Raw genomic sequence first — 26,732 nt, 5'->3', positions numbered from 1 at the left:
GTGGAACCGTCGAAAGTCATAAACTTCGTCGGCTATCCGGTTGTAAAAGAAATGGGTGACTAGTTTGACATGTCGATACGAACGTAGATCCGATTCAAGACTCAGGTCACTCAGCACATGAAAATTTAACCGACGTACAAGCATGTACTTGCCATGATGGCGACCCAACACGGCGCAGAGCTTTAGGTCCTATTGCCAATCATGCGCGGACTTGGAGTATCCGACTTCGACGAAATATCAGAGTTTGAGGTCGTGTTGATGCATCTTGAGGCACGGGACAAATTATGGATCTTGAGACTTGCCGTCTCGTCTTCTAGCGCATCGCGGCCCTACCAGCTTCTCTTCGACTGTTGAGACTATCGATCTAAAAAGAGGTGTCGGCGGTTGAGCACCCTTGACCCAGCATACATACCATAACTCCGTCCCTGTCGCCCGAATTATACCGTAAACAATACTTCAAGGGACACCGACAAGTGCAGGCACTCTGATCTCTTGATAACGGATTACCTGCACAGGCGTTAAGTACCTAGGTGTTTCAGGTTTTCAAATGGAATGATAAGCAGCTTTTATGGATTTTGCGCACGTCAATTACACTTCCGCACCGAAGGTGCAAAGCGACCAGTGGACAAGGATCAATTTGAACATCGGACATTGGCTCAGAAAAGGACAAAGACTTGTTAACACGAACCATTCAAACAGGATCGCACCATGATTGGTACAGCAGTACTACACATTTTGTTCTATTCTTGCCATTCAGATCGTACCCGAACCTCTGAACCAAGCATTCACAGGTTTCTCCTTCGGGCCAGTCAAAGATCTCGAAGAAAACTTCGAAGAGCTCCCGTGATCGCTGTTGCGGCGCCGGCCTGGCGTCCATTCCCGCAACCAAGTATGCATGGTCTCCAAAGCCTGACTCTGGACAGCGGCAATAGTGGGGTCGATCGCACCGTTTGCAGTCAAAAGATCAGAACAATGGAATCCGTCACCCAGCCCAATGGGCTGCGAGGCAGTGCTGGGAACATTTACTGTCTGAGCAGATACTGTCGCCTCTCTCCAAGGATCGCCTGATCAGCTTGTGTGAGTAATGGCTCTTGATATAGAGATGAACCACGCACGTATACCGTTGGCGAAAAAGAGTCTATTAGTCCTCACATCCCAGCCTTCGTATGCCTCGTTGGTCTTTGCTACGTTGATGGTTGTGGGCGGTGTGGGGAAAGCTGCAGGGAACATGTACGAGCATTGCCGCTATTTTTAGGATGTTTAGAGTAGTTCGACATTTCGACAATTTGTGGCAAAAGAGACGTACGAAATCATAAGACGGTTGCACTAGACGCGTAACAATGGCCGGGAGCCCTTGTGGCGGTCCATCCTATCCAAATATGAGACCGTAACCCTGATGACAAGGGACAATATACCTGGAGGTAGCCGACTTGATTGCACCTGTAGAGAATATGAAATTATGAACCACTGAGAGGACAAAAAACATACACAATCCAATTCCACGATCGACCTGAATTGTCGATGCTGGTGTCCGTGTAGTAATCTTGAGTAGGGTCGTAAGTGCCAAGACAGGTTCTAAAATAACAGTCAATGATCGTTACGGTGAGTATCAAACATATAGCGTACTCTGCATCTACATTCCCGCAAACTGGACCACATATCAGGAGATCGACACAGTGGTAGGTCATCACGGTTCACTTACGTTCCGATATGTACGTATTCTTGAAGTACGAACTCCAAGCTGTCAAAGCATGGTCCAAGCCCCAACCCTTGGCGGACGCGGAAACTCCATTTTTGACTTCCAGGGCATCACAAAATTCGAAGAATTGAGCACCCGGACCAGATGTCGGCTGTAAAGACTGCCAGTCCCACAAATTGTTACGAACTAGGGCGGGGATTGAGCTGATACCAAAGAAATGTAAGGACTAAACGAACGAGCGCCGGCAACATCGTCAAGATGGGTCATATCACCCATCCCAAAGGAGCTCTTGATTGTTTGAATCGCAGACTGGTTTCCGGAAGAAAAGGACCTGGTCGATGTGGGCGATTACAGCACCAACATCGGCCGAACAGTTGGCTGCCATGTTTTGGCGAATCGGTTCGAAGTATCGCCAGTAGTCACTAGAACAAATCAGCTAGAAGCTCAGGGTCGACGAAAAAAGCGCACAGGATGGCTTCTACTACCCCGGATGAAGAGTATCCAGCCCAGAAAACACCTGGTTGGCTGCAGAAATTTTAATATACGGTCGTCACGGAACTCGCATGGCCTACTTGACAATTGTCCAACTCGTCAATGCACCTGAGCCGAAATCAGTCAGTAAGTGCAGGAGGACTAGGGGCGGGATTAATTACCGGAATAGCTCCCGCCCGTGAGAATCCAGGGTGCCTTGTCTGGGCCAACTTCTCCGCCATTGGGCATGGGTAACTCGACATTCTTAGCAAAATAGACAAGATCGTCGATAGCTTGCTGCAGCGTATGCAGTCGTAAGCTATTGACAGTAAGGTCTGGATAGGGATTGCTGAGGCCGTAAAAGCGGTGCTCCAGAACGATCACTGCGCCATTCTCTTGTTGCGCTATCAGTCCATTTATGGTCCTATTAGTGAGATAACCAGTGTATGCTGCGAAAGGGGCGGGCATTCGTTCAGTCCGCTGACAAAATAAAGGCTAAAATCACTTACGTGCTGCATTGGCTTCTCCCGGGGTCATCAAAATGATTGGACCGCCTGGAACGTACTCGTTATGGGTATCGCTTTGAGAGTCTGAGAAATCAACTCACCGGGTTCATAAAATTCGTACGTATGCCAATAACGTTGTTGAAACATTCCCAGGGATGGGTTGTTGTGGTCAATGAGCTGGTTGAAAATGTAGGTCGTATTGTAGGGCGGTAGCACGGTACCGTTACGACTTAGAACCGGTTCATCGGGATCCTGGATAGTAACAACCGGGATACTCGGCCTGGGAATGATATTTCCATGAGAACGACCATCACGTAATGCGCCATTCACGCATAACAGTGGGCAGAAGGCGAGAAGGACCACCCAGAAGATTGGGAGAGGCATTATGGACGCTATATCCTCACCATACGTGAATTTATACGAAAGCTTTCCACGAATGCGTTATTTATAATCGCGATGCATCTTCTATCACGCATTGACCAATTAATGTATATAGACCACGATGCTGATAGAGATCCTTACTTCAATTGACCAACTGACAACGAGCTGCGCCGCCTGTTACAGATGGCAGTGATGCGCGCTCTGTGTCGTCACCAGACCCACATGGGGAGCATGTAGTCGGTTTTTAGTGAAGCTTGAGGGTTAACAAGCATTCTCATAAGAGATAACGGGACCGTGAACCTGTGAATAAAGATATCAAACCATTGCCACATGATGCTTATCGTGTACGTACTGTTCCGCACAAAAGGGTCATAGTACCTTGCTGCTAGAAAGGATACGCACAACCCAATCGACTTTCCGTGTATTTCCCTGTGATTCAGCGATGAAGCATGTGGAAGAAGGCGCATTTTGATGGTGTAAACATTGAACAAGGTACGGCCAAGCTAAAATTACTGGCACAGTACCTGACTGTGAGGTCTGCGCTTCCAATACTGGGCTGTTGTTTTACACACTCCATGCATAAGGAGTACTCATGACCACTCCGCTACCCAAGGGCTCTCCAAATTCACGCCTTCAGCGGGAGACAATGGACTTTTTTCGGAGCAAGTAGAGTCCTCGACTCTTTGTTGATCTCTGCGCTGCGATAGAGGCGATAAAGACACATGGCAGCGCAGAGTTGCAGTGTAGCATGCGGGTTCTTCTTCCCAGGCGAATGACAGACAGCACTAGGCAGTTCTGTGATGTGGAAATCCTTGTAGTACGAAAGGTATTGCAATATCCTTTGTGTTTGTGAACAACGATATTCGATATCAATCAGGCAAAGCCACGCACCTTCATGCCTTTCCTTAGGTGTAGACCTTCAAATCCATCATCATAAACGAGTCAAGTGAAAGGCAGGAAGAAAGAGTAATTGCAAGGGCGTGACGCGTGGAAAAATGTAACCATCACCCTCACTATTTTTGCCCCTAGGCCAGGCCCTTGTTATTGCTCCTGGCCTCCTGCTCATCACCCAACCTCAGGCAACAGCATATATGGCACCTTTACAGTTTCCTGCAACCCTGACATAGTATTCAAAATCTGAGTCATAATGCTATATTTACCAGTAACATCTACGTCTAACTGACCACTTTACTCCATTCTACACTACTCGTGATGACGGAGGCTTCATTCAAGATTTCTATCCCGGACGAAAAACTCGAACTGCTTCGCAAGAAGCTCGAACTCACCGCGTTGCCGGACGAACTCGAGGATTCAGGGTGGAAGTATGGCGTACCACTTGGCGACATCAGGCGATTAGTAGCCAGATGGAAGGACGGCTTCGACTGGAGGGCCCAGGAAGCTATACTCAACGCGGAACTGCCCCAGTTCACTCGGGATATTCAAGTGGATGGACATGGCACGCTAAACATCCACTATGTTCATCAGAAGAGCCAAGTTGTCGACGCGATTCCCTTGTTGTTCATTCATGGATGTACGTATTCCAGTCCGATACATGAAACGCGACTAACTTTATCTGTAGGGCCGGGGAGCTTCATTGAAGTACGGAAAATACTTCCACTGTTAACGGCATCATCAGCCGGACCATCCTAGCTTCCATGTCGTCGCACTGAGCCTCCCAGGATACGGCTTTTCTCAGGCGACCAAAAAACAGGGCTTCAAGACAGGACAACACGCCGAGGTGAGCATGATGTCTTTACGCTGTTGTTAAGTCTAACCAGCGACTACAGGTTGGAAACAAGCTAATGATATCTCTTGGTTATGATAAATATGGTATTCACCAAACTGTCACGTATAGTAATTTTGTTAATGGCCTGTACAGTCACCCAAGGTGGAGACTGGGGTGCTATTGTACGTATGCGTTCCATTACTTCCAGCGGAAAGGCTACATTACTATGGTCTCCAGATTACAAGAAAACTCTCTAGTGTTTATGGCGGAGCGCATAGTCAAGCATGGCACACAAATATGCCAAGGTTAAGTAATCATTGTGATCTTTCGGGTCATATATTCTTATTTTACATTTAAGAGTACGGCCTCCGACTATTTATGAACCTCTTTTGTATCTTCGACACATGCTTACGCCCTATACGGAAACCGAAAAGGTAGGATTGCAACGTACCAAGTGGTTTGAGAACCAAGGGAGAGGATACCACAGTCAACACTCGACTCAGCCTCAGACAATAGGCTATTCACTCGCCGATTCCCCCGTTGGGCTCCTTAGCTGGATTTACGAAAAGTTGGTTAACTGGAGTGATTCATACCCTTGGGATGATGATGAAGGCGGGTGATCTTACTTTATGTACTGCTAGCTGAGCCTCACGCTCCCCGTTACAGTATTGACCTGGGTATCTATCTACTGGTTTTCTAGGGAAGGTCCGACTGCGTCTATCAGACTTTATTATGAATATGTTCAGTCCGGAGATCGTGTGCTGACAAAAGAGCCCACTATTCCTCTTGGTCTCTCATATTTTCCCAAAGAAGTGCGTTCTTATCCGCGACTGTGAGCGTTGCCCATCGTCAGCGCGAGGAGGCTATTCTCACGACTAATCTCCACAGCTGGTCTCGGGCCGAAGGGAATCTAGTATTCGAGTCAGAGCACACTAGTGGGGGACATTTTGCCGCCCATGAGAAACCACACGAGTTGGTGGATGACTTGAGGAAGATGTTCGGGAAGGATGGCCCGGCGTTTGGTGTTGTTCCGGGAAGGATTGGGTACGTGTGACGCATGTCGGACCGCCTGAAGATCCGGTCACTCCAAAAAAATCTTTGGAAGGTACCGTCCTGTGAGCGACTTCAAGTTTAGAATATGTAAATTTGGAAAGATCACCTGTGCTGTTAACCACCTCCAGATCTCAGGGTTATTCCCCGCTCTCCACAGCGTTTAGTTACGTGAAGGTCTATAGGTCCAACATTTTTGTAGCTTTTTCTCCGATCCAATGAAGACAGCAACAGTGGAGGTAATTCTGCGAATAGTCGGCGATGAATTTCACCGTGATGTAATATGATATTAGGGCGATCGCCTGGCCAAAACAGAGCGCAAGGAAGCAGGAGATCGGGTCTGAGTGGATCGCGAAATGCAAGATGCGATTGTTGTTCGTTGTTACCCAGGAATCATGTTCGAATGCGTGGCGTAGGAGCGGCGGAACATTGTGAACGATGTATTACGGCGTTCGAATGTCTGATACTCGATTTATTTCTCTAGTCAAACGCGGTCATTGTGGTCCCCCATGGGACATAAATCCGGTCTCACATTCACATCGTGCATTGTATCACCGTTCCTATCAAGGAGAATGACTAGTGGCTTGAGCGTTCCTAAAGATTCTCGTCGAGCCGACATCCGAGTCGTTGGATCAGGAAGTGGGCGCGACTACACGCATGCTGTAGGCTAAATTAAAATGCCGCGGTCACGGATATATAGGACTTCTGGTTTGGATTTCCTGAAAAGTAGGGGACCACTCCACGTTTTTCGATATAATGGGAATGAGGCACCTGGAAGAAGTGTGGATGATGAAGTGATACTGATTAGACACAGGACTGGGCAAAAAATGGATTCAGTTAAACGTCATTAATTTATTTTTTACAGAGGCAGAGAGAGACGAACGTTTCCGTAGACTTGATGAAGAAATAGGTTCAGCTAGCTTGTAGCTAGCAATTGCCATCCGATCTTGTGCTATCTTTAGCAGGCGTCGCGGTGTTCTCGGGTAAATTCCACGTGACAGAGGGGAACCCGCAACGGGGTTGTCGGGTAAACCGTCTGTTGTTCGCTCACAGACAAGGACATATAAACGCGATCACATCTCTACCATGGGCTCCTTTTACAATGTTCCTCCTTTTTCTCTTCCTTCTTCTTCTCTTCTACCTTTGCTCCAACTTCTTTCGTCTTCTGGCCCGGCAATGGCGTTCTCCTCTTCTTCGTCTCCCCGGGCCGCCCTCGCAGTCGTTCTTTGCAGGCAATCTTGAGCAAATGCATGACATGGCAAACTCTGATCTATTGTCGCAATGGGAGGCACAGTACGGCCCCAATTATGCGTACAGAGGATTCCTTAATGGTAGCAGGCTAATGACGACGGATCCAGTCGCACTTTCGTATATCCTGGGGCACGCGTATGACTACCCAAAGCCGGATTTCGTTCGTGATAGTCTAGCGGCGATGGGTGCAGGTCACGAAGGGCTCCTTACGTCGGAAGGCGAAGTTCACAAGAGACAGGTGTGTAATCTATTCATTCTCCTCCTTCAAGATACTCAGTCTCCTTTTGCAGCGTAAAATTCTGGTACTTCTTCTCATGTCCATCAATCTCACTCACTTATGCGCCTACAGTCGCCCGCATTCTCTCTATCCCATATCAAATCTTTGACTCCGATATTCTGGGACAAGGCCGAACAGGTTGGTCGCTAGCTCACGTACTGCGCATCATTCTAGTCTAATGCAACTGATCAGCTTCGCGACATATGGCTCCAATCACCAGGCAAACCTGTCCGCGTAGACGCACTTTCTTATTTGGCTCGTGCTACGTTAGATGTCATTGGCTTAGCTGGTATGTTTCTCACCGGCCAATCGAAATCAGAGCACATGTGTACTGTCTTCTCCAGGCTTCGGATACCACTTTGATTCACTCTCATCCTGCGATAACACAAACGAACTAGCTCACGCCTTTAGCGTCATCTTCTCTACCGCGCGCAAGTTCAGGTTGATGACTATTTTGCAAGTCTGGTTTCCTATTCTACGACGATTCGTGAGTCGTGACTCGATATATGATCCTAGTCCCGTAACTGTTCTTACAGCGTCGTCACAATGCTACCATGACTGCTGCGCATGCTACCATGCGAAGAATAGGCTTGGAACTCATTCAGGAACGAAGGCAGGCAGTTACCAATGAAATGAGGGAGAAGAAACCCATGTTATTAGATGGGAACAAGACTATTCTAGGCCGCGACATTTTGAGTGTTCTAAGTGCGTCATAGATTCATCGAGCTTTCCGCCTCTTGCTTATATGATCTGTACCTAGTACGCTCCAATCTAAGTGCTTCATCGTCTGAACAAATGTCACTTCCCGAGATATTATCTCAAATATCCACTTTTCTTGCGGCGGGCCATGAAACGAGTGCTAGTGCGCTCACATGGTGCTTGTATGCACTGGTCACTAATCCGGACACCCAGGCGGTCCTTCGGGGAGAGTTGAGACAATTGGAAGCCTTGGAAGGTGACCGAGAACGCCTTACAGATGAAATCATGAAATGCCAGTATCTCGACTGGGTTGTCAGGGAAACTCTGCGCCTTCATTCGCCCGTAACGAACACGATGAGGGTTTGCATGCGGGATGAAGATGAGATTCCTATTGATTGCAGGTGGGCCTAACTTTATCCGTCTAATCCCATATTTCCTTATTTTTCCACTAGCTCGACTTCAACGGCCCCAGGTGGATACGTCGACAAGCATGGTGTTCGGAGATACACAATCAAAGTTAAGAAGTGGGATATCATCACTATACCGATCCAGGCAATCAACGACAGCGAACGGCTCTGGGGCGAAGATTCCAAGGTTTTCAGGTGAGATGACCTTCTAGATCCGAGCGCATGTATAGGGATTGACTCGTGACTAGACCAGAACGATGGGCGGCTCGTTCGCCATTGCGAGCCAATTCAATACCGGGCTTGTATTCAAACATCATGACTTTCCTTAACGGAAATCCGATAGACGGGAATCGCTCGTGCATTGGGTATAAGTTTGCTCTACTCGAGTGAGTCTTCTTTTCAAGTTCCGGAGGAGTGATTCTTGATTGGTGGAAACCTCGACTCAACTCTAACACTCCTGTCCCTTCACAAAATCCTGATTGATGAACGATTCTAGGATCAAAATTTTCTTGTATGTGCTTCTGAAAGACTTGGAATTCTCAATTGACCCCACCATGGTTATCGAGAAGAGGGTCAAGTGAGTCGGCCTGTTCCATGGATTAAGAACGTGCGCTCATCTTATGTATAGCGTGGTAACACGTCCTTTCGTGAAATCTGAGCCGCAGTTGGGGAACCAGTTGCCTCTCTTTGTACATCGTGTCTCCCGGGGTGACGTGAAAACAGATGTTGTTATCGCACAAACCGCACAATAGCACGATGCGCATCCGGTCGTTTATCGTCATCATATTCATTATTTATTCCCATTCACGAATGGCCGGCTCTGTCGATCATTTCATTTGTGTAATTGCATGTGTAACCCTAGCATATATAGTAGAATAATAGAAGATGGTCAGATTGTCCAGAAGGTTCTCCCGCGTGCATGTTTGAACTGAGGAACATTGGCAATACCGACCGAGTCGATCCAGTCCTCTTCTCTCAGCTGCAGGCTGGCCCTCGTCATACATGACACCCAATGCCTCCGGGGAATTAATATTAATGATAACGTTGACGCCCGGGATCATTAGTTCTTGTTTCTATTGACGCCCTAGCTTCGGAATTTGCGTAGAAGCTAATGAATGATTCCAGGTCAGGATGAAAACACCGGTAGGTGCTTGAACTTGAAGATTTTCCACGGGTGAGGGACCCGTTCAAGTTGATCATCAAAAAGGGTCCTAACCGCCATTTTGGGACATCGGTAGTTCCCGCCTTGCATTGTCTCTTGACCACCACCTTGTTTGCGGCTCCTTTTGCAACGGTCAACAAAGTCCTTCACTCGGATGAGATATATTAGGTCGGACCGAAGCAGCTGATGTGGGGGCTTCTATCGATTCTTTCCTAAATGCGAACGGAAGATTCCATGCTTACTGTCCAGTACTAGCCTTATTCGTGATCCCTCCGCATCGACAAAACTGTTTTGTTGGCCCTTGCAGATCAAAGGAGACGGCCCGTATCGTCAGGAGCTGATTGTTTAATCGCGTTCTCTCTGGTTCTCTTGGCTGTACCAATGATTCTCTCGGAGCTTGCCAGTTCTTCAGTAGACTAGCGTCGGTTGTTCGTCCCCACCCGTGAGATTCAATACTCACAGATTGCATTTTGTGATCTTCTCCACCGCCACTGAACTCTCGTTATGTCGGTTGTGTTTCCCCCCCGGGAGAATTCAAACTCAACCTCGAACCATTCCTGCAATCAAACCAGCAGCATTCCGTTCTGAATACATTGAAACACCGCCTCTGTGATTCTATCTTAGCTCCTTTCACGATGATTTCGGTCACCGAGTCGGAAAATTGGCCCTGTATTCTGATGGGGATGGACGCAGTACACTGGGCGTGGCTGGATGTCGTACATCTTGACCTGACCCTAGGCTGTGATGAATGGTTCCTGTGTTTTTCACAAGGACGAGCCTCGCGCGACACCGGTGAATATCATCGTGATATTGGAATAAGGACCGTCCTACCGCCTCACTGATTCCGAGCCGGTCCTTTAGCCTGAAATCGCAAACGACCCTTTCATCCGACGTAATATGTCATTCTTCATTGATCCTGCCAGGAATTCATCGTAGGCTTTGCCAAAACGGAAAGTCCGTATTGATCACACTTATCGTCGAAATCGTCCAGGACATAACCGCGGGCTTCAATATCGATGAGCTGTTTATAGTTCTGAAAACTCCACTCGAAGCTGGATTCACGGCCGGTTCATGAGGCTGGAGAGGTCGGGAGATCGATATCAACTCAACCTAGACCGGGGCTCGCCACGGGAAGTTACCCAGTGATGATCAGCACCGTCGATGACTTGGTACGAGTAACATCGTGTGACTAAAGCCATCAGTAGGCTGGAAGAGAAGGTACGCAAACCGTTTCGTACCAAGATAAACGCCACTGACCTCATTCAAGCAAGTAATGGAGTTGAAAAGACGTTCTCTATGCGACGAATTCGGAAGGGGGAGTCAATGAAATGCACCTTGTTTGACTCAGAAGGGCGGGAGGCGCGTGGGTCGTAAAGGCGTGTATTTATTTAATTTATCTCATTAAGCCCGTTTGGGTCAGCTGAGAGTTTAGTCGTTGATAAGTTGGAATGCCTCCGTGGAACATATCTTGATAGAAGTGGGAGGATGGTTGAATGTCCACTTTGGCAAGAAATCAGAATATTGCTCTCACACTGGCAGAGGCGGCGATGCCAAACATCCCGCCGTGGATACAAATACAGCTTGCCGGCGGCTTGAAGCTTAAATTTTGTCGAGCCTCAGTTTCTTTATTAGGCAGGTGCATCGCGAGCTGGTTCACAAGCTGCAACATTCATTGATGTCGACGATTCATTCACACCGGAATCAGGCTAGGCTAAGAAGGTTTTTTGAAGCTTCGAATCTTGATACACGGCGACTCGAGTGCTTACCGCAAGATATGGACATATATATTTGCCGCAAATTCACACCGCGGAATCGGACTCAAAACTCCAGAGTACAGAATACCGGAGCGCTCATCGATATCTCATTCTCAAGACGCCGCGTCCGTGTTTCAGCATTGAACTTTTAGCTCAGTAAGTTAGAAGGCTGCGGCTTCGCTGAGACTCGAGCACTTGTTCGATGTTTTATTTTAATTTTCTTCTTGATGATGTTCCCGCACTGGAAATACGCTGGCAGATTCTGTCATTGACTTCGGGTTTTTCTGTGGAATTTTGATGTCGAAAATGAATATCATCAAAATCCAGAAAGTCGAGTCAAGCATCTCCACGATCAACGTAATATGTCAAAGTTTAGCTGATTGTGTCATCTATATCAGGATCAAAGATAATCTGCGTGCATACCAGCTATCACATTATTATCCCAGTACATATCGTGGTCTGGAGAACAGCAATTCGCGGCCTAGAAACTCGTCGTTAGCTTCTATTCTTCGTCTCTGAACAGCCTCTTCTGTGCTCATTGCGATGCATCAGTTCATTAAGCCCGGATCAGCTCTCCACCTCGAGATCAACAATTTCGGAAAGGCCGAAAGAGGCCACTCACATGCATGCACGCCACCTCCTGTGTAATCAGTAATCAGGCACCGCCGACCGACACGGATGACTCGCTGGAGTTCGGTCGCGGTAGTATTTAATTTCACCGTCTTGGGCGGCTTAGGAGGCAACTGGAGTTGCGAATTTGAGAACACTTATCTTTCTCGTCAGATGAAAGATTTGTCTTCGTTCTTTCTCAGATGCACTGCCTGTCACAAACCACTATCAAGCCATTCCATTTCCCTCGCCGCCTAAGGAATGGAGAACTGAACTGGTCCTTCTATCGCCCACTAACTTTGTCAGTACCATGCCTTTCGTTCTGCTCGGTACCGGTGGTAGTCTGTGGCTCCGCGGCTGCAAGATTGGTCTTTGCACACGGAAGCCCAGACTTCTCGACTCATTCTGCTCCAACTTCTAAATATACTGAGTTTGAAAACTCGGGGGCCATGCGCCTTCGGAGCGCTTCGACTATTACACCCAACTCCTTTTTGTTTGGTCGCCACATAACACTGTAATTCTTTACGAAAATTACGACCTCCTTCCAGTCATTGCGCTGTAATAACGCAGCGCTGACGATCGTCGATCGTCCCAGATCACGATCGATGAAGTAAGGGAGTTCATATTTTTGAACTGTTGTCCTAAGTATACACAGTGAACCAGAAGCAAGTTTTCAACATATAACAATCCGATACGTCAGAGAGTAGAAGCACGCACTGAAGAGGCTATTGCGGGTTCGGATTCTCGTTCCTCTTCGCAGTCAAGGTGGATCAAATCAGAAAAGTTTAAATAAGTTCGTAAGTGTTGAACCATCCATTTCTTCGAGCCAGCAATAAACTAGAACTGAGCTACATTCGCATAGACGGATTAAAGCAATAGAGTAAATACATGTATCATTGTCCGTTGTACCCTGATGGACTATTGTACACGTGAAAATATGGTGCCACGTTGCTTTGACTCGAATTTACGGGATGTATATGGCGCTGATCTTGTTGCGAGGATTGTGAAAAGGGATAGATCGGAGGCAACGTCGCTGGGTTCTCATTCATATACCCTCTACCTCCTCCGGGATATTGGGAATTACCAAATGGCACCGGGGGAAACGGCGATATTGGTGAATAGAGGTCAGGGACAGAGGAGCGCCGCGCAGGTGCCAAGATACGTCGACGAGCCTGGAAAGGTGTTAATCATAAACGCCGCAGTCTGAAATGGAACTAAACACATACGTTAATCATCCAATTGGATACCTGGCTCATGGAGAGCCCCGTTGCGAGACAAAGCTGCTTCTTCTCGGCCTCGTTAGGATATGGATGGTCACAGTGAGCGTGCAACCATGCTTTGAGATAGTCGGTTGTAGCTTTGGGTAGTTTACCGCGTATCTTACGCTGGTTCAGCTGCGATGTGGGCATATGGACCTCGGAAGAGGCAAGAAGCTGATCGGGAGATGGAAGGAGTTGGTCAGGAGGGGGCAGTATGTACCTTGGGTGTGAAAGTATCGGTGCGCTATGCGTGAGGGAAGGAAGGGTATAGGGACCCTGTGTGAGAGAAGGTAGTTGGCTTGGATAACCTGATGACCATTGTGACGAATCTGATTCCGGAAAGGGTTGCTGATTCTGGATGGGAGAGCGACATGGTGGGCGTCATGTTTTCCTTCACAGGCCGCAATTGCCTTCGTATATAACTGCTGCATAGGGTCGCGGTAAAGGATCCAGGCCCTATATGTTAGAGCTTGCGTAGATCAGATCTCACCGGACTGCTAACTTGTCGATTTGACGCGGGAAGCCAAACCTAACGTCGAGTGGACCATCTGATGAAAATCAAAAACAGGATTGGGGCGTATTCTGCCATGGGAAAAGGCAGGGATGATGGCATTTGTATACACTTTCGATAAAAAAAAAACAGCGATCGCGTCGCAGAATAGCGCTCTTGGAGGACCGGGGAATGAGAGCATGTTACTTTTTATGCAATCTTTAGTGACGAATGGATCAAAGGGATTAGTCCCAGTTCAGGTTCATTGTGCCATCATCTGACACATACAATCATGCCTGACTTAAATAATGTGAAACACAAACGCCCACAGGATGCGCCATATGCCCTTATGGCCTCAAGAGCATTGAAGATAACGCTACGCCAATAGAGAACAAGGAATGGTAGCAGCTGAGCACAAGCGCCACCATCATGACCAAAGCAAGGTGTACCTTGATAGCATATTAAGTACAGGAGTCCAATGAGGCACCGTATAAGTTGGAGCCAGCAAAAGCGAAAGACCGGGGCATGACAATTAGAAATCAGCAGTAATATCCAGGACCCTTTCGCCACCATAGACCAGAGTGGGCATAAGGGCCGTCCATTTACGTCTCCAGAAATTTACGCCCGTAGGAGTCCCGTTGTGTGTTGAAGACCGGAACAGCGACTCGATGATGAGTGTCGGAAGGTAAGATCGATTGATCCGGTGTATCCGGACCAAAACTTCACATATCTTTTCCTGGGACATAACATTGTGGTATTTATATAAGAGACAGAATAGAACTGAGAGCAGTAGTTCTCCAATAAGGAACACATATCAGATGAACATTGTTCTTGAAATACCTTCGGGTGCGGGGATATCATTGCGGCAGCCAAGCATCGGGATTTCCCCTCAGTAGCAAGTACGGTCTGCGCACAGTTGCCGTCGCTGATTCTGTTTCTCATGATAATTCCTTGAAAATTGCAGTACACCCATTCGTCCTCTCCCTAAAATTACTCCGCCATTATATTTATCCACAACCGACCCCTTCATCTGATAGCAATGCATTGTAATTCCTTTGTTTTAATCTAGCATAAACCAAGGTTACCCCGACCCTCCGATATTAATAACATCCGTCTCAGAGGAACCTGGGGCAGGATGGTGCTGATCCGCGGTATGTTTTGTATTGAGTAAGTAGTATCGCTTCACATCCGTCTGGAGCAAGAAGCTACCTTTGCGAAAGAAACGTATGGGCACTATCTCCATATACGTAGTAGCTCCTTCAAAGATAAAGCGCCGGGCCACGGTAACGAGAACTCGTCGATCTTTGGCGTCGATCATACAACACATTTCCTCAAGTCAAAAACATGGCCTAGGCATTCGGATTATATTGGATTGACTACTATCCTTAGCACGATGATCCAATAGGAAATATTTCACAACTCGTGCACAATGCCGGAACCTCGGAATCAAGGGGCAGGAACCGCTGCAGGGAGGCGCACGGCCCCACGTATTGCTATTCGCTCAGAGGCATGTTATCTTAGTGGGCGGAAGCTATATAGGAGAGATGATGTCGGGAATCAAGGTACAGGTACCCCGCAGAAAGCCGTTCATACCTCTGCGGCCATTCCTTGGCGAAGGATAACCTCAATGATAACAGTATGATAGAGTAGTTGTCATAAACTGTCCATGCTATGCACTGCAGTGAAGCTTGTGCTTCTCAACCATCAGCAACACGCTGGACCGAGGTGAAATCTTGGTCTCTCATTTGGTCGATCTGTATTCACGACTTAAGTCACGGGACGATTCCAGCTGAAGCTATTACCAACAAGGTCTCTTGAGCGTACGATTGAAATGATCTGACGTTAACCGAGGAGTTGAGATGAAACTTAATATCTACCTCGATAGGATATGGATTGACTAGAACAGGCCTCTCTCAGGGTCAGGTAAGCGCCTGAGCACACACGCACCCATATCATAAAGATCCCGTCCCCTCGTTCGCATTGCTCGTTTCTTCGAGAAGAGAAGACTACACGTCATGGGAATCGTCCTAGTCGGTTTCTCGCGAATACACCAGTTGTCTCGGTACCCGTCTCTGGAGGTGTATGGGAACTTTCTGCACGCAACAACCCGAGATCAGTACCGAGATTCTGGGAAGCTATTATCGCATCTCTGCCAGTTGTGAATAAGTGGGACCGTAAGAAAGCCGATGATGATCTTAGTCGAATCAAGGGTCAAGTTACGAGCAGGCGATGAGAAGAGCCCTAGAGCTAGCCTTGCAGTTCGTGTCCTGGTATAAAGTTCCTACTATCCGTCCATCAAACAAAAAATTTACGAGGGAAGCTCCACAACGCTGACGGCGGGAAGAATCTATCCAAACTCGCTTTCATCCCAGAGGTCCCGACAGGCATTTACCCAATCACAGTAGCTTCTTCTCCAATGAGGCCAGGTGAAACAATCCAGAGCGAAGAAGCAGAAGGTCATCCTTGATGAAGGGAAAACCAAGTGTCGGTGCAATGTGGTTTTGGGAAAGTGTGAACCGGATTCAGTATGTAGAGAGAGCGTTTCCCCATAAACTAATCTTCGAGCCTAGACAATGGTATCGGTGGCGGTAAATGGGAGCTTGTATCGCCTTGAAGCGGGGGAGAATAGGAGGACTGGTCCGAGATTGGGGGTTATTCCGGTAAGGAACGGCCGGTGGCGCACAAAGTACTCTCGTTGTACACAGTGTAGGCGTTCGCAGGACTTGGGATACATTGACCTGCAGTATCGCATTCGCACCGCATGAACAATTCTCAACGTTCAGGGCATTCGATGTGAGCAATACATCCATATCGGAGCAAGGATATCCGAAATCAGCGAGTTTGCGAAGTAGCTACATACTCAGGACTCACGAGGTCTAGAATGGCTAGCAAACGGCATTCGAGCCCAGTTCCCGGATAAAAGGGTCAGCTTGGAACCAATTATCCAATGACACGCTCTCGTAGACCCATACAACCGCATTGAACGAACACAATCGAATCAACTCAGCACGGAAGATCAATATAACCTCAAGTACGTATGGAAAGACTTAACCCAAGTTCGCGCGGGTAAGAGCGAAGTCTGCGGACATAATATGTCAGAAAAAAAGCTCATTAACAAGGATAATCGCCACAATACATAATTCGCTGGTACGGCAGCCGGAGGTTGGAGGGGCGGATCTACCGCAGAACGATTTGCACGCATCGATACGGGGTCATTGACAATAAAACATTATCATATAACGCCTGCAAAGCCCACATCAGGGGCAAAGCCTGCTACGTTGACCCCCTTGAAACCTCATTTTTTATATAATTATGATAGTTTATAATAAACCAAGCTTATGTATAATTGATTGATCCTGCGAGGTTTACTGGCTATAATTCCTGCAGGAGAGATTGAATGAAGGCCCAAGGGTTATTCAAATCTTCTTCTCCGGAAAAAAAACGAAGTCATAATCAATATATTAGCATCAAGTTAGCATTCAAAAAAATAGTAGTATAAATGATAGTAGTATGAATGAGAGAGTACTACCCCTTGAAATGATTCACTCAGCGGTGGCGGCTTCTGCTGCTGAGAGAAAAAGACTCGCTCGGTGGCGGCATTCTGCCGCCACCAGCTCGCATTTTCTCTCAGAGTCAGAATCCTTGGCAAGATCGGCCGAACAACGCCGCAGAAAGCGTAATAGTAACAGAGGGTCACATGTAACAGTGACAAGCGGTGACTGTGCCACCCCGAAATTCTGACTTAAACGGAAATTTTGAAGTGTTGGGCCGTGAATTTCTTCCACAAATAGAAATTTTTATGACATCGGACTTCGGGTTAAACTCAAAACTCGGCTACCACCATCCCTCTATAAGACCTACTACTAACGTAGCAGGAATACGCACTGTTTCAGCGAAGACAGACTGTGAGTCGGCAGCCGACTCGTGCAAACCCCCAAAAATCGGGATTTGCACGACTAGGCGTTGCGAGTTTCATCGGTCTCCCCTGCCAGTGCGTCAATACAGCGTCCATTAAGAGGGACCCGCCACAATACTCGTCTCTAATTCTGTGCGCTGGCCGGGTGCCGGATTCCGCTTAATCTAATGAGGGATACAAGGCAGCGATGCTTCTAACTTCTGAGCCTGCATTCTACGATGAAGCCGCTGATGGAAATCAATATTATCCAACCTAGGCAAGCAGAAAGTTGAGACAATCTTCTTCAATTATAGACTATACAATACATACAATTGGCAGCCGAATTCTTTCAAGGCTCGCGCTGCTTCTTCTGCAGGCGGTCCCTGCCAGTGCGTCAATACAGCGATATTAAAACATATATTGCTACGGCTATAGGACGGGATTTTCAGAGGGAAAGAAGGGAAGAAACTGACATGATGGCTTACCCTAGAGAATGCCAAGCCCAACAAATATCAAGGACCTGCAAGACTCAAGTCGCGTCCTCCACTCAGAGGTACACCCGGAGCCGCGACGGTGCAAGTAGGAAGCAGAAGACGAAGAACCAAGCTTGAAGAATAGAATCGATATCGGTGCCGCAAAAGACTAGAAAAACGAGGCTCATGATCTGCACCCGGTGTGCGCATCCCTCGCAAGCAGCCCTTGGTTCTCTCCGTGAAACTGGGAAGATCATCCGTACGAGAACGAGCATACGTTATAGGATCAGGAAGGATCTGCAGGCCGGAATCGGACTTTGAATCCACCTTGTTCACTAGCCAGCACACAGCGGCAACCTCGAACGCCGCGTCCGGATATTAAAGAAACCCATGAAAGGTATTCTTTTCTCGACTTGACCGCTAATCAATCAATCCATTTATCAGTTAGACTGGGATCGAATCAGTTGGTGTCGTCATACGCAGTGGCGCTTTGGCCGCAGTACAGGGAAGGAATGCGTGTAAGGGTAAGGAGAAAAGAGAAAGAAGGAAGGGGAAGGAGAAGAAGAAGTAAGGACGCGTAGCCATGGCACTGAAAAATTTTCCGAAAGTCACTGAACGGGCCGGAATCCGAAAGGTTCGGGATCCGGGCCGCGTATCCGTGACCCTCCATTACTGTCTAAAAGCTAAACTTAAAAAAACATAACCGGTGTCATTGAGGGACGCCTCGAGGCAGTTGCTTTGTTTTTTTCTCCATTGTTTCTTTTCGAGCTGGTGAAAAAAAAAAGTAGAAAATCTTTAAATACATCCACAGCAATTAAGAAGTAAATGATAGCTCCTGTTTAATTCCTCGTCGGGCTCCCGCATTATTCGAGTTCACCGATCAAAGAGAACCACAACCCCGCCTCGACGTCGGGTCGGGCCTTTTACAAATTCTTCCCCCCTGCCCTTCATTATTTCCAATTCACAGTGCAATCGATGCACCCACCTATTGCCAGTGTTCGCGTCCCAATGTAGTCTAGGCCGTCCTAAATGAAAATTCAACCCGGTGTGAATGGCAGTTTCCGTCAAACAACACAGGAACTCGAGAAAATAGTTTTGCCTGCTGGTTTGAATTCATTGCTTTGGGGTTCGTGCGCGGCGCCCTCTAATGTTCCTGGTTGCACTCCGTTTGCTTCTTTCTCGACATGTCAGGGATATGTGGCGCAGGATAGAGAATTAGAGAGCTCTAGGACTTAGATAGATAGATAGCAAAGTTCCTTCCGACCAGGAACATTGACGATTCTTTACAGCTCCTAATCCCCTAAGATAAGCCGGGTAAAGGAGCAATCCGCCGCCAAGTTCGAACTTTTTTTTTTCGTTACACTCAATGCGGTGGATTCGACAGTACTGTAGTACTTACAATTTTGTAGTAGAGACAAGCGTCCGCGGGTAATTATAAGGATAAACTTGGAATAAAGTATATACTCGGTATACAGCTGACGAGGTTTAAATAACAGCAAGAGAAAACAGAGACACGATCTACGGGAATATAATACGGTGGTATAGATTGGCGGAAATCAATCATTGGGGATCTGGGAAATAGTCCCTGTTATATGTGCCAGCATTAGAATACACGCCCTGATGATGGCCTCCCCCCGTAAAAGGATTTGAAGAGGACATGGTAGCCGGGGCCGAGAGAGGGTTGGCGGGATAATACATGCCATTTTGTGCGGCGGAAAGGGAGAGGGAAGGGGAATGGTGCAAAGGGCCGGGTGAATGCGAGTGGGAATGTTGGGAAGGGTGAGATAGGGAATGGTGTTGGCGGTAAAAGGGAACGGACTGCAGCGACATCGGATGGTATAGCTGTAGAGAATCAGCTGTGGCGGGTAGAGAAGCGCGACGACCCATAGAAGGCGGGAAGGGGGCTGTGGTCGTCGGACCCGATGAAGGCCGCGCCGGCGCCAGTATACGACGACGGGCATTGATCATCCAGTTGGATACCTGGCTCATTGACAAGCCAGTCGCATGGCACAGCTGCTTCTTCTCCTCTTCACTCGGATACGGATGATCCGAGTGACGATGGAGCCAAGCTTTGAGGAAATCTGTTGTCTCCTTTGGCAGCTTGCCGCGTTTTCGTTGGGGACGCTCAACGGGTGGAGCGCCATCTGGACCCACAGACGGGTACGGTGAGTCGGCGGGGGGCAACGTCGGGAGGGTTGGTGGGAGAGAATGAGAGGGATACGAGCGTTGCTGGCCTGATATACGCAACATGGGCGTTGGGTACGACTGGTGACGCATAGAGTCATCGTACTTGAGCTGTGGCGTGGTCGCGGTGCCAGGCGTCGACGACGGACGAACGATACCAGGCGAGTTGTTGTTCCAATCGCTCTCCGGGGAGAACGGTGAGAGACCGTTGCCATTATAACCACTGTCGGCAGCGTACGTCGTGGCAGTCTCCTCACTCGTTGGTGGGAAAGTGTAGCTGGCGAGGTTACTAGACGTGTACGAGGGTCGTGGATAGGGCGCGTGCCGCCTACTCTCTGAGTGGAGCGTCGGGAGCGACGAACGACGGAGTTCACGGGCATCGTCGTTGAATCCGGTGAAGATGCTAGGGAGCTGGACGCGGTCGTCATCGAGGGTAGGCTTCTGTTCGTCGGTGAGGTCTGCCATGGAGCTGGACGACGTGAGCAACGATGAGGAGGACGATGAGGACGACATGATGGACTCACTGATAGTCAATGTGGACGGGGTCTTGAACAGGCAGCATCCGACGTCGTACTTGTTATACGACGATCAATCCGAACAGTAAACAAAACGAGCGTAGGCCAGCGTCCATCTCAGAGTCCCTCCTGTCCCAATTAATACTCCAATTCCGCAGCCAAATCAAGTTAAATTAAAAATCATTTCAGGAACCCCGAACCGAATCGGGCCAATTTCATAATACTTCTAAATCAGGCCCAACAAACAACGAACCAGATCGTCCTCAGATCCATCGTAGATCTCAAACCGGTTTGCCCAGTGATCGAAGCACTCCCGACGCTTTGGCCCGCTCCTTCGCCGACACAGTCACCCCGTCCACAACCCGTACACCCGCGCATCCCGCCATCACCAGTCCCCGATATGCAAGTCGCCCGACGTATGCCGAATCAGGTAGTCCCCGCCGGAACCCAGCGTCCAGCTCTGCCCACCCTTCCGCTGTGCTTTTCAGCAATGGCGCATACCACCCCAACGTGCATGGATTCATCCGGCAGTCCACTACCTCTAGTTCCTCCATCCCCCGAAGCGTGCGTACAATACCCCGTGTCGTTTCCAGCCGGCATCCAACAACCGACAGTCGCTTTACGCGTCGCAGCCCACGTAACGGTTCGATGCTCTTCAGCTGGTTATAGTTGAGGTTGATAATTCGAACGTTGGGGACCATTTGTGCGAACATCGTCGGCAGCTCCCGTATCGCGCAGCCAGCAATTTCGAGGTAATTCAAGTTGTAACATGCCTCATCGGCAAACAACGACTTGGGCACCTTGTTTCCGCTGACGTACAGCCGCTTCACGTCCCGGACATCCCGCATCGCCAGCGCATACATCGCGTTTTGATTCCGAATGCTGAGCTTCTCCAGGCGACAAAGTCGATCGAGTCCTCCAACCAGTCTTCAGACAGTTGCCATCGAGATACAAAGTTCGCAGTGCAGCCAGCCCCCCGACCTCTGCCTTCTTTATCCGGTTCCCGCTCGCACGAAGGATCCTCAATTTAGAAAGTCTCCCAATATCGAGCTCTGAAAGTCGGTTGTCTTCAACTTGGAGCACCACCAGCTGAGTGAGCCTCTCGACTTGCTGTAGTCCCTCAATCTGGTTTCCACTCAGATTCATCACCTCCAGCTTCGCCCAGTGCCCGATGTCTACGACACCGCGAAGACAGTTACCCGCTAGACTCAGTTTGATAAGCTGCAGCTTTTCCAGCCCTTCCAGCGAAGTTATCCGGTTACCATCTGCCTTGAGTTCGCGTAGATTCCGTAGACACGAGAGTTCTAAAACTAACATCAGAAAAAATTCTCTGAAACGTCGTTGTGTAAAAGAACCTTACGTCTGAGAGAATCAAGCTCATTCCCACACACATCCAAACTCTCCAGTGCCCCAAGATGTCCGAAACTGGTTAAACTTGTTAGCCGGTTGCCCGCAACTCCCAACGTCCGTACTCCCTTGGGCACACCGCTCAAGTACGTCAATGCATTCCCGTTCAGCGAACAGACGGAGAGACTAGGCATTAGTTCGCCTAGACGGGCAACACTCTCCAGCCCCCGTTCTTTGAGGTCAATACCCCGGATGGTCTCCCAATGGGGATGCCACGGCTCAACGTCCGTCAACACCTGCACCAACCGGTCATGAGCAACTCCAAATGAGCACTCGGTGAGGAAGGTTGCGTTAACGGAGGTGGCGGGTTTGAGAGTAGCCGGGGCTCTGAAACTTAACGTTCCCTCACCCTTGGTTCTCACCCACGAAGTCGAACGGGGACTCTGGAGTGCAGCTTCCATCAGATCTGCGATTCTTTTAGTCCGGGTGCTCATGCCAGGACTTAGACTCGACTGGAAGCTCGATCCGAGCATATCAGACCCTGAAACAGTGCTCTCACTGGGACTGACATTTCGACCCAACCCTCGTATCTGGCCGTCCCGTTTTCCGTCTGAGAAACTGACGCTTCGTGGATGCATTGTAGTCTTAGTGACCGGTGTGCTCAGAGGTGTTGTGTAGTTGTAGTTCTTGAGTACAGGCCTAACGGCTGGTCGTCCCGATGTGTCGGGATCCGGAGAAGACGGAGGGTCGTCCTCAACAACGACGGGGACAAGAGGAGGGTCGTCGTCTGCTGAATCCGTGGATATGTCTCCTGTCATCACAGCCACGACCTCATCAGTCTCGAAACTGGTGAGGCCTATCTCTTCTTCATCGTCTTCCTCCTCTGTGACTCGACTGAGCTCGACGTCCGTTCTTCTCTCTTCTTGGTGGTGTTCCTCCTCGTCACCATCCCTCAGGCTCTCAATATCGCCAAACACGTCTGCATTGCTACTTTGGTCGTCACCCTGCTGGTCCTGCCTGACCCACCGCATCTGCCTGGGGTCATAGACCATGTCTCCCATCCGCGCCGGCATCGCAACCTCCGTAGGCCGGATCGTCAGCAGTTGCTTCTTATCACTCGGTCCCGCATGCTTAACGTAGCTTCCAGCCGTAAGGGTCGAGCCGGTTGTTGTCGAGGAGGATACTAACCGGTTGAGGTCGTCGGACCGAAGCGAGGGATAGGGCGGTTGCGAGACTTGAAGACGCGCTACTCCCGCCGCCACTTCTTCCACGGCGGCTTCTCTCTCATTCGGATTTGAATCATAGCTTGCACTTGTTGATCTTGAGGTGGGTAGTTGAGATGGCGTACGTTCATCGTGGTAATAGCTCGCTTCTACGTCTGAGCTTCCCGAAAAGACACGTTTTCCGGGAGCTTTATTGCTTTCTGGAGGGCTCTGAACATTGTCGCGTATAGCAGCCATGAGATTGGCAGCATCTTGACGATATTTGGAGGAAGAGTAGCCGGGACGGGAGACAGGAGCTGGTGAGGAGCGGTTGCTTTTGCCTATGTATAATGTAAAGAAAGAAAGGCGCGATATGAATGAACACGCACCACTTGTTACTGTTGAGACAGTTGAGAAATCCCTAGCACTTCTGATCTGCTGCATAAGCTCTCGTGACTCTCCAAGATACTGCTTTCCATATATGCGCGGTCGCGATATCCTGATGTCCTCCTCCTTAGAGTAGTCGCTCCGTGGGGAGAGCTTGACGCGTTTGGCAGACCTCAAACGAGAAAACTCGTCTGCGTCTGCATCTGCTGAGCGCGACGGCGTAGGTTCAGATGAAGGAAATGATTGCGAAGGAGCAATGGAGTCGACAAGTGCCGATAGATGTTCGCGGGTATAAGTGTCGTATTGGAAGTGGAATAGTTTGAGTGCGCCTGGAGTACGCGTAACGGTAGGCTGAGGTGGTGGATTCGGTGTAGATTGAAAGGCCGGCGGTGGGATAGGCACGGTAAATGTAAATCTGGCATTGTTAGGTAGGGTGGGTGGCGCCAAGCTCGTTGTGGGCTGTGGCGGCGGCGAGGGCGGGTCAAACATGCGCTCGAGAGGCAACGGTGAGAAGAAGTCTTTGACTCTTGTCTTTCCCAGTGCACGGGCAGGCGGGAGGGCGTCATGCACGACAAAAGTGCCAGCAGAATAGTTATTGTCTTTTTCAGTGGCAGGAGTAGAAATGACGGTGGCGAGCGGGGCAGTGAGCGATATTGAGCGGGTACAGTCATCGTCCTCGTCGGGCCATTCATCAGCGAGCTCTGACGTCTGCCAGGCCGGCGCGGCCATGTTCCTTTCGAGGTGGCTGCCGTTCGTGGTCAACAAACGATATTGGTTTCACGTGATCGCGCTTTGGCTCTGTGTGCCTACGGTCTCCGGCTTTCCCTTTTCAGGACGACTCCGAGCTAGTTCGACGACGCCGACGGCGAAACTCCCGCCACTTCAGCGTTCCTAGAGGCGGGGTCATTTAATTTTCCTGGGGTTTCCGATATTTCAATTCGCTACTCCTTTCTTTTCTCGGATTCTACGCCCGTCTAGATTCATCGCTGTTGTGCACTACTACCAGGGCGCTGCGTACTTATTAGAGCCAAAGCCGCCTGCCTATCTGCAGCGTTGACCTCCATTTTTTTCTTCCACATGAAACGACTCCTGCTGTGCCTTCGATTTCCCCCCCAAATTCAATTTTACCGATCACAGTAATACTGTTGGTATCGAAGAAAGCATCAGGTTAGTCCCGACCAGCGCTGGCGTCACCTGCATCTGTTTGGCTATAAATCCTGATACGGTTCTCCGAAATTGCTATCCTGCATTCGTACCGCTCTATTCTTTTCTCATACGTCCTCATCATGATGCTCTCCATGCTTCTATTCATCCTGCCGCCCATCCGAAGGACCGACGACATATGCCGCTGGGCTGTTTCTAAACAACCGCAAATTTTGTCTCAGTAGCACATCGGTTTCTTTAATTTCCGATCTTTCCAAGATTCCTGTCACCCAATTCCTGGTAACTATCTACCTCAAACTATACACTGTACTCTGATAAGACTAGTTATAGGGATGATCTCAGCTCATCTCGGCGGCTCAACTATTTTTTCGGGTCTCCTCATTGCTATCGGTGTCTCCAAACCTTGGAGCTATCTACTGCTACGAAACTAGTCAATTCATTAGGCCCATCTTATTCCTCCGTCTGGCTTTCAATTTTGATTCTAGCTTCAGCTCTTTGATTCACGCTTTCTCCCTATGTTTTACAGGAGTATACACAGGTTATACGGGATAATAAGTACCGCCGGAATAGCCCAGTCCATTCCTGTTTTGATTTTGTTTACTTCACCGCCGGAAGCCTCGATTAGGCGCCGCCATTTCATCCCTCTTGAGGCCTGTCCGAGGTTTCAGCGCGACTTGTTCAGAGAGGCAAACTGAGTTTGCCTCTCAAGCTCGATTTCGAGTTCGTCTCCGTGTTTGACTGATGATGAGCGATCCTCACTCACTTCACTTGACAGCGCTTCCGTAATCCGAAGGACTCGATTTCTACTTTAGCGGTGTCGGCACTTACTAGTCCCTCCTTTTTGACATGTATTGTGATACTGATGATCGTATATATGCTTATCAGAACTCTTGATGTTTCAGAAACGGAGAACGCAAGTGTTCGAATAACACTCCGTTTTTCTGACGGTGCCGCGAACCTAGAGTCGAGGCTGTGCGGAGCCTTTCTTCTACCTTGCCCTCTCACCCCAGTTTGTCCTGATTTATGCATTGAAGTGGGTCATTGTGCCTTTGGATTTTGACTTGATGGTGATCCTCATGGCTCGCTGCAGGGCAATCTGTCTCTGCAAATGCAAGAGCTCGGTGCACGTTCTCAAAACTAGAGTCAAAGGTGCACAGTATTCTTACTAGCATCACGAGAGGTTGTACGCCATTTCCTCTTAGAAGTTTGCCTTTGAGCTTCGTGCTTCTTCCTGGGTCTGCGGGTCCCTTTTCATCTCCATGATTGATGGTGCATCATGATTTGTTTGATTTCCTGGTCGCGTATAACCACCGCACGTCAGACTTTACTCTTGCCGCAGTAGCTCTTTCTCATGTGCACTCTGACATGTACTTTGATGGTAATGGTCGTTGGTGCATTTTCTTTTACCTGGTACCAGTCAAGTCCGAATATCGCACCACAGTTGTGATATTGATCGTCGTCATCAAAGCGTATAGGTGGATCCCCTTCCATGATCTACGTGGCCTTTGGCGTATATGTGATGACAGTGATTGTAGCAATCCGTTCCTCCAGGTTATCATTCTTTTCTGCGTTTCAGAGCAACAACAAATCTTCATTCGAGTTTTCTTGGCTTGGACTGTAACGTAAGTAAATGCTGATCTTATGCTAGTCGCAGATAAACCGGAATAAGGGCTTACTGGCTACTCAGTTGATCAACGACGCTTGCGACCGATTCACTTCTTCGTCTGCTATCCGAGGTTCCGGAGACATAACTTTAACCTGGACTTAAGTTAGTTTGATCTCATCAGAAATCCTTTCCCGGGTCGCCAATCAAATATCACATAC

General features: G+C 48.8%; 7 protein-coding genes across 7 annotated transcripts; 2 read left to right on the top strand and 5 right to left on the bottom strand.

Annotated features, from left to right (window-relative positions):
• Positions 1–753: 753 nt before the first annotated feature.
• On the bottom strand, positions 754–3,060 carry EV420DRAFT_1618486 (serine carboxypeptidase S28-domain-containing protein; the record flags this gene model as incomplete). Its single annotated transcript, XM_060475345.1, has 14 exons — positions 754–1,064; positions 1,116–1,245; positions 1,307–1,369; positions 1,416–1,440; positions 1,489–1,575; positions 1,627–1,648; positions 1,703–1,885; positions 1,936–2,008; positions 2,031–2,121; positions 2,168–2,224; positions 2,272–2,299; positions 2,353–2,619; positions 2,680–2,724; positions 2,778–3,060. 14 exons carry the CDS (start codon positions 3,058–3,060, stop codon positions 754–756), a joined length of 1,665 nt encoding a protein of 554 aa, XP_060335847.1.
• Positions 3,061–4,269: 1,209 nt separating this feature from the next.
• EV420DRAFT_1618485 (Alpha/Beta hydrolase protein) lies at positions 4,270–5,837 on the top strand (the record flags this gene model as incomplete). Its single annotated transcript, XM_060475344.1, has 8 exons — positions 4,270–4,592; positions 4,708–4,795; positions 4,845–4,887; positions 4,937–4,965; positions 5,021–5,088; positions 5,142–5,395; positions 5,450–5,615; positions 5,672–5,837. 8 exons carry the CDS (start codon positions 4,270–4,272, stop codon positions 5,835–5,837), a joined length of 1,137 nt encoding a protein of 378 aa, XP_060335846.1.
• Positions 5,838–6,811: 974 nt separating this feature from the next.
• Positions 6,812–9,373, top strand: EV420DRAFT_1517871 (cytochrome P450). Its single transcript, XM_060472036.1, has 11 exons — positions 6,812–7,322; positions 7,375–7,386; positions 7,434–7,499; positions 7,554–7,650; positions 7,706–7,848; positions 7,898–8,066; positions 8,122–8,461; positions 8,513–8,662; positions 8,716–8,853; positions 8,964–9,044; positions 9,096–9,373. Exons 1-11 carry the CDS (start codon positions 6,936–6,938, stop codon positions 9,217–9,219), a joined length of 1,707 nt encoding a protein of 568 aa, XP_060335845.1. The 5' UTR covers positions 6,812–6,935; the 3' UTR covers positions 9,220–9,373.
• Positions 9,374–13,141: 3,768 nt separating this feature from the next.
• EV420DRAFT_1517851 (uncharacterized protein) lies at positions 13,142–13,973 on the bottom strand. Its single transcript, XM_060472035.1, has 2 exons — positions 13,623–13,973; positions 13,142–13,599 (listed from the first exon to the last, which is right to left on the bottom strand). Exons 1-2 carry the CDS (start codon positions 13,680–13,682, stop codon positions 13,207–13,209), a joined length of 453 nt encoding a protein of 150 aa, XP_060335844.1. The 5' UTR covers positions 13,683–13,973; the 3' UTR covers positions 13,142–13,206.
• On the bottom strand, positions 13,970–14,455 carry EV420DRAFT_1517847 (uncharacterized protein). Its single transcript, XM_060472034.1, has one exon. The coding sequence runs from the start codon at positions 14,312–14,314 to the stop codon at positions 14,015–14,017; it is 300 nt and encodes a 99-aa protein (XP_060335843.1). The 5' UTR covers positions 14,315–14,455; the 3' UTR covers positions 13,970–14,014.
• A 5,214-nt stretch (positions 14,456–19,669) lies between these two features.
• On the bottom strand, positions 19,670–20,758 carry EV420DRAFT_1263520 (homeobox KN domain-containing protein; the record flags this gene model as incomplete). The annotated part of the gene is made up of 1 exon (XM_060467179.1): positions 19,670–20,758. The coding sequence occupies one exon, from the start codon at positions 20,756–20,758 to the stop codon at positions 19,670–19,672; it is 1,089 nt and encodes a 362-aa protein (XP_060335842.1).
• Positions 20,759–21,089: 331 nt separating this feature from the next.
• EV420DRAFT_1760699 (uncharacterized protein) lies at positions 21,090–24,502 on the bottom strand (the record flags this gene model as incomplete). The annotated part of the gene is made up of 4 exons (XM_060480634.1): positions 23,747–24,502; positions 22,169–23,698; positions 21,670–22,112; positions 21,090–21,608 (listed from the first exon to the last, which is right to left on the bottom strand). The coding sequence occupies exons 1-4, from the start codon at positions 24,471–24,473 to the stop codon at positions 21,090–21,092; spliced, it is 3,219 nt and encodes a 1,072-aa protein (XP_060335841.1). The 5' UTR covers positions 24,474–24,502.
• Between the last annotated feature and the right edge of the window lie 2,230 nt (positions 24,503–26,732).

Source organism: Desarmillaria tabescens, assembly GCF_030435595.1.
Source record: "Desarmillaria tabescens strain CCBAS 213 chromosome Unknown EV420scaffold_6, whole genome shotgun sequence".
NCBI classification, from domain to species: Eukaryota; Fungi; Basidiomycota; class Agaricomycetes; order Agaricales; family Physalacriaceae; genus Desarmillaria; species Desarmillaria tabescens.
This window is presented reverse-complemented; position numbering and strand designations above follow the sequence as displayed.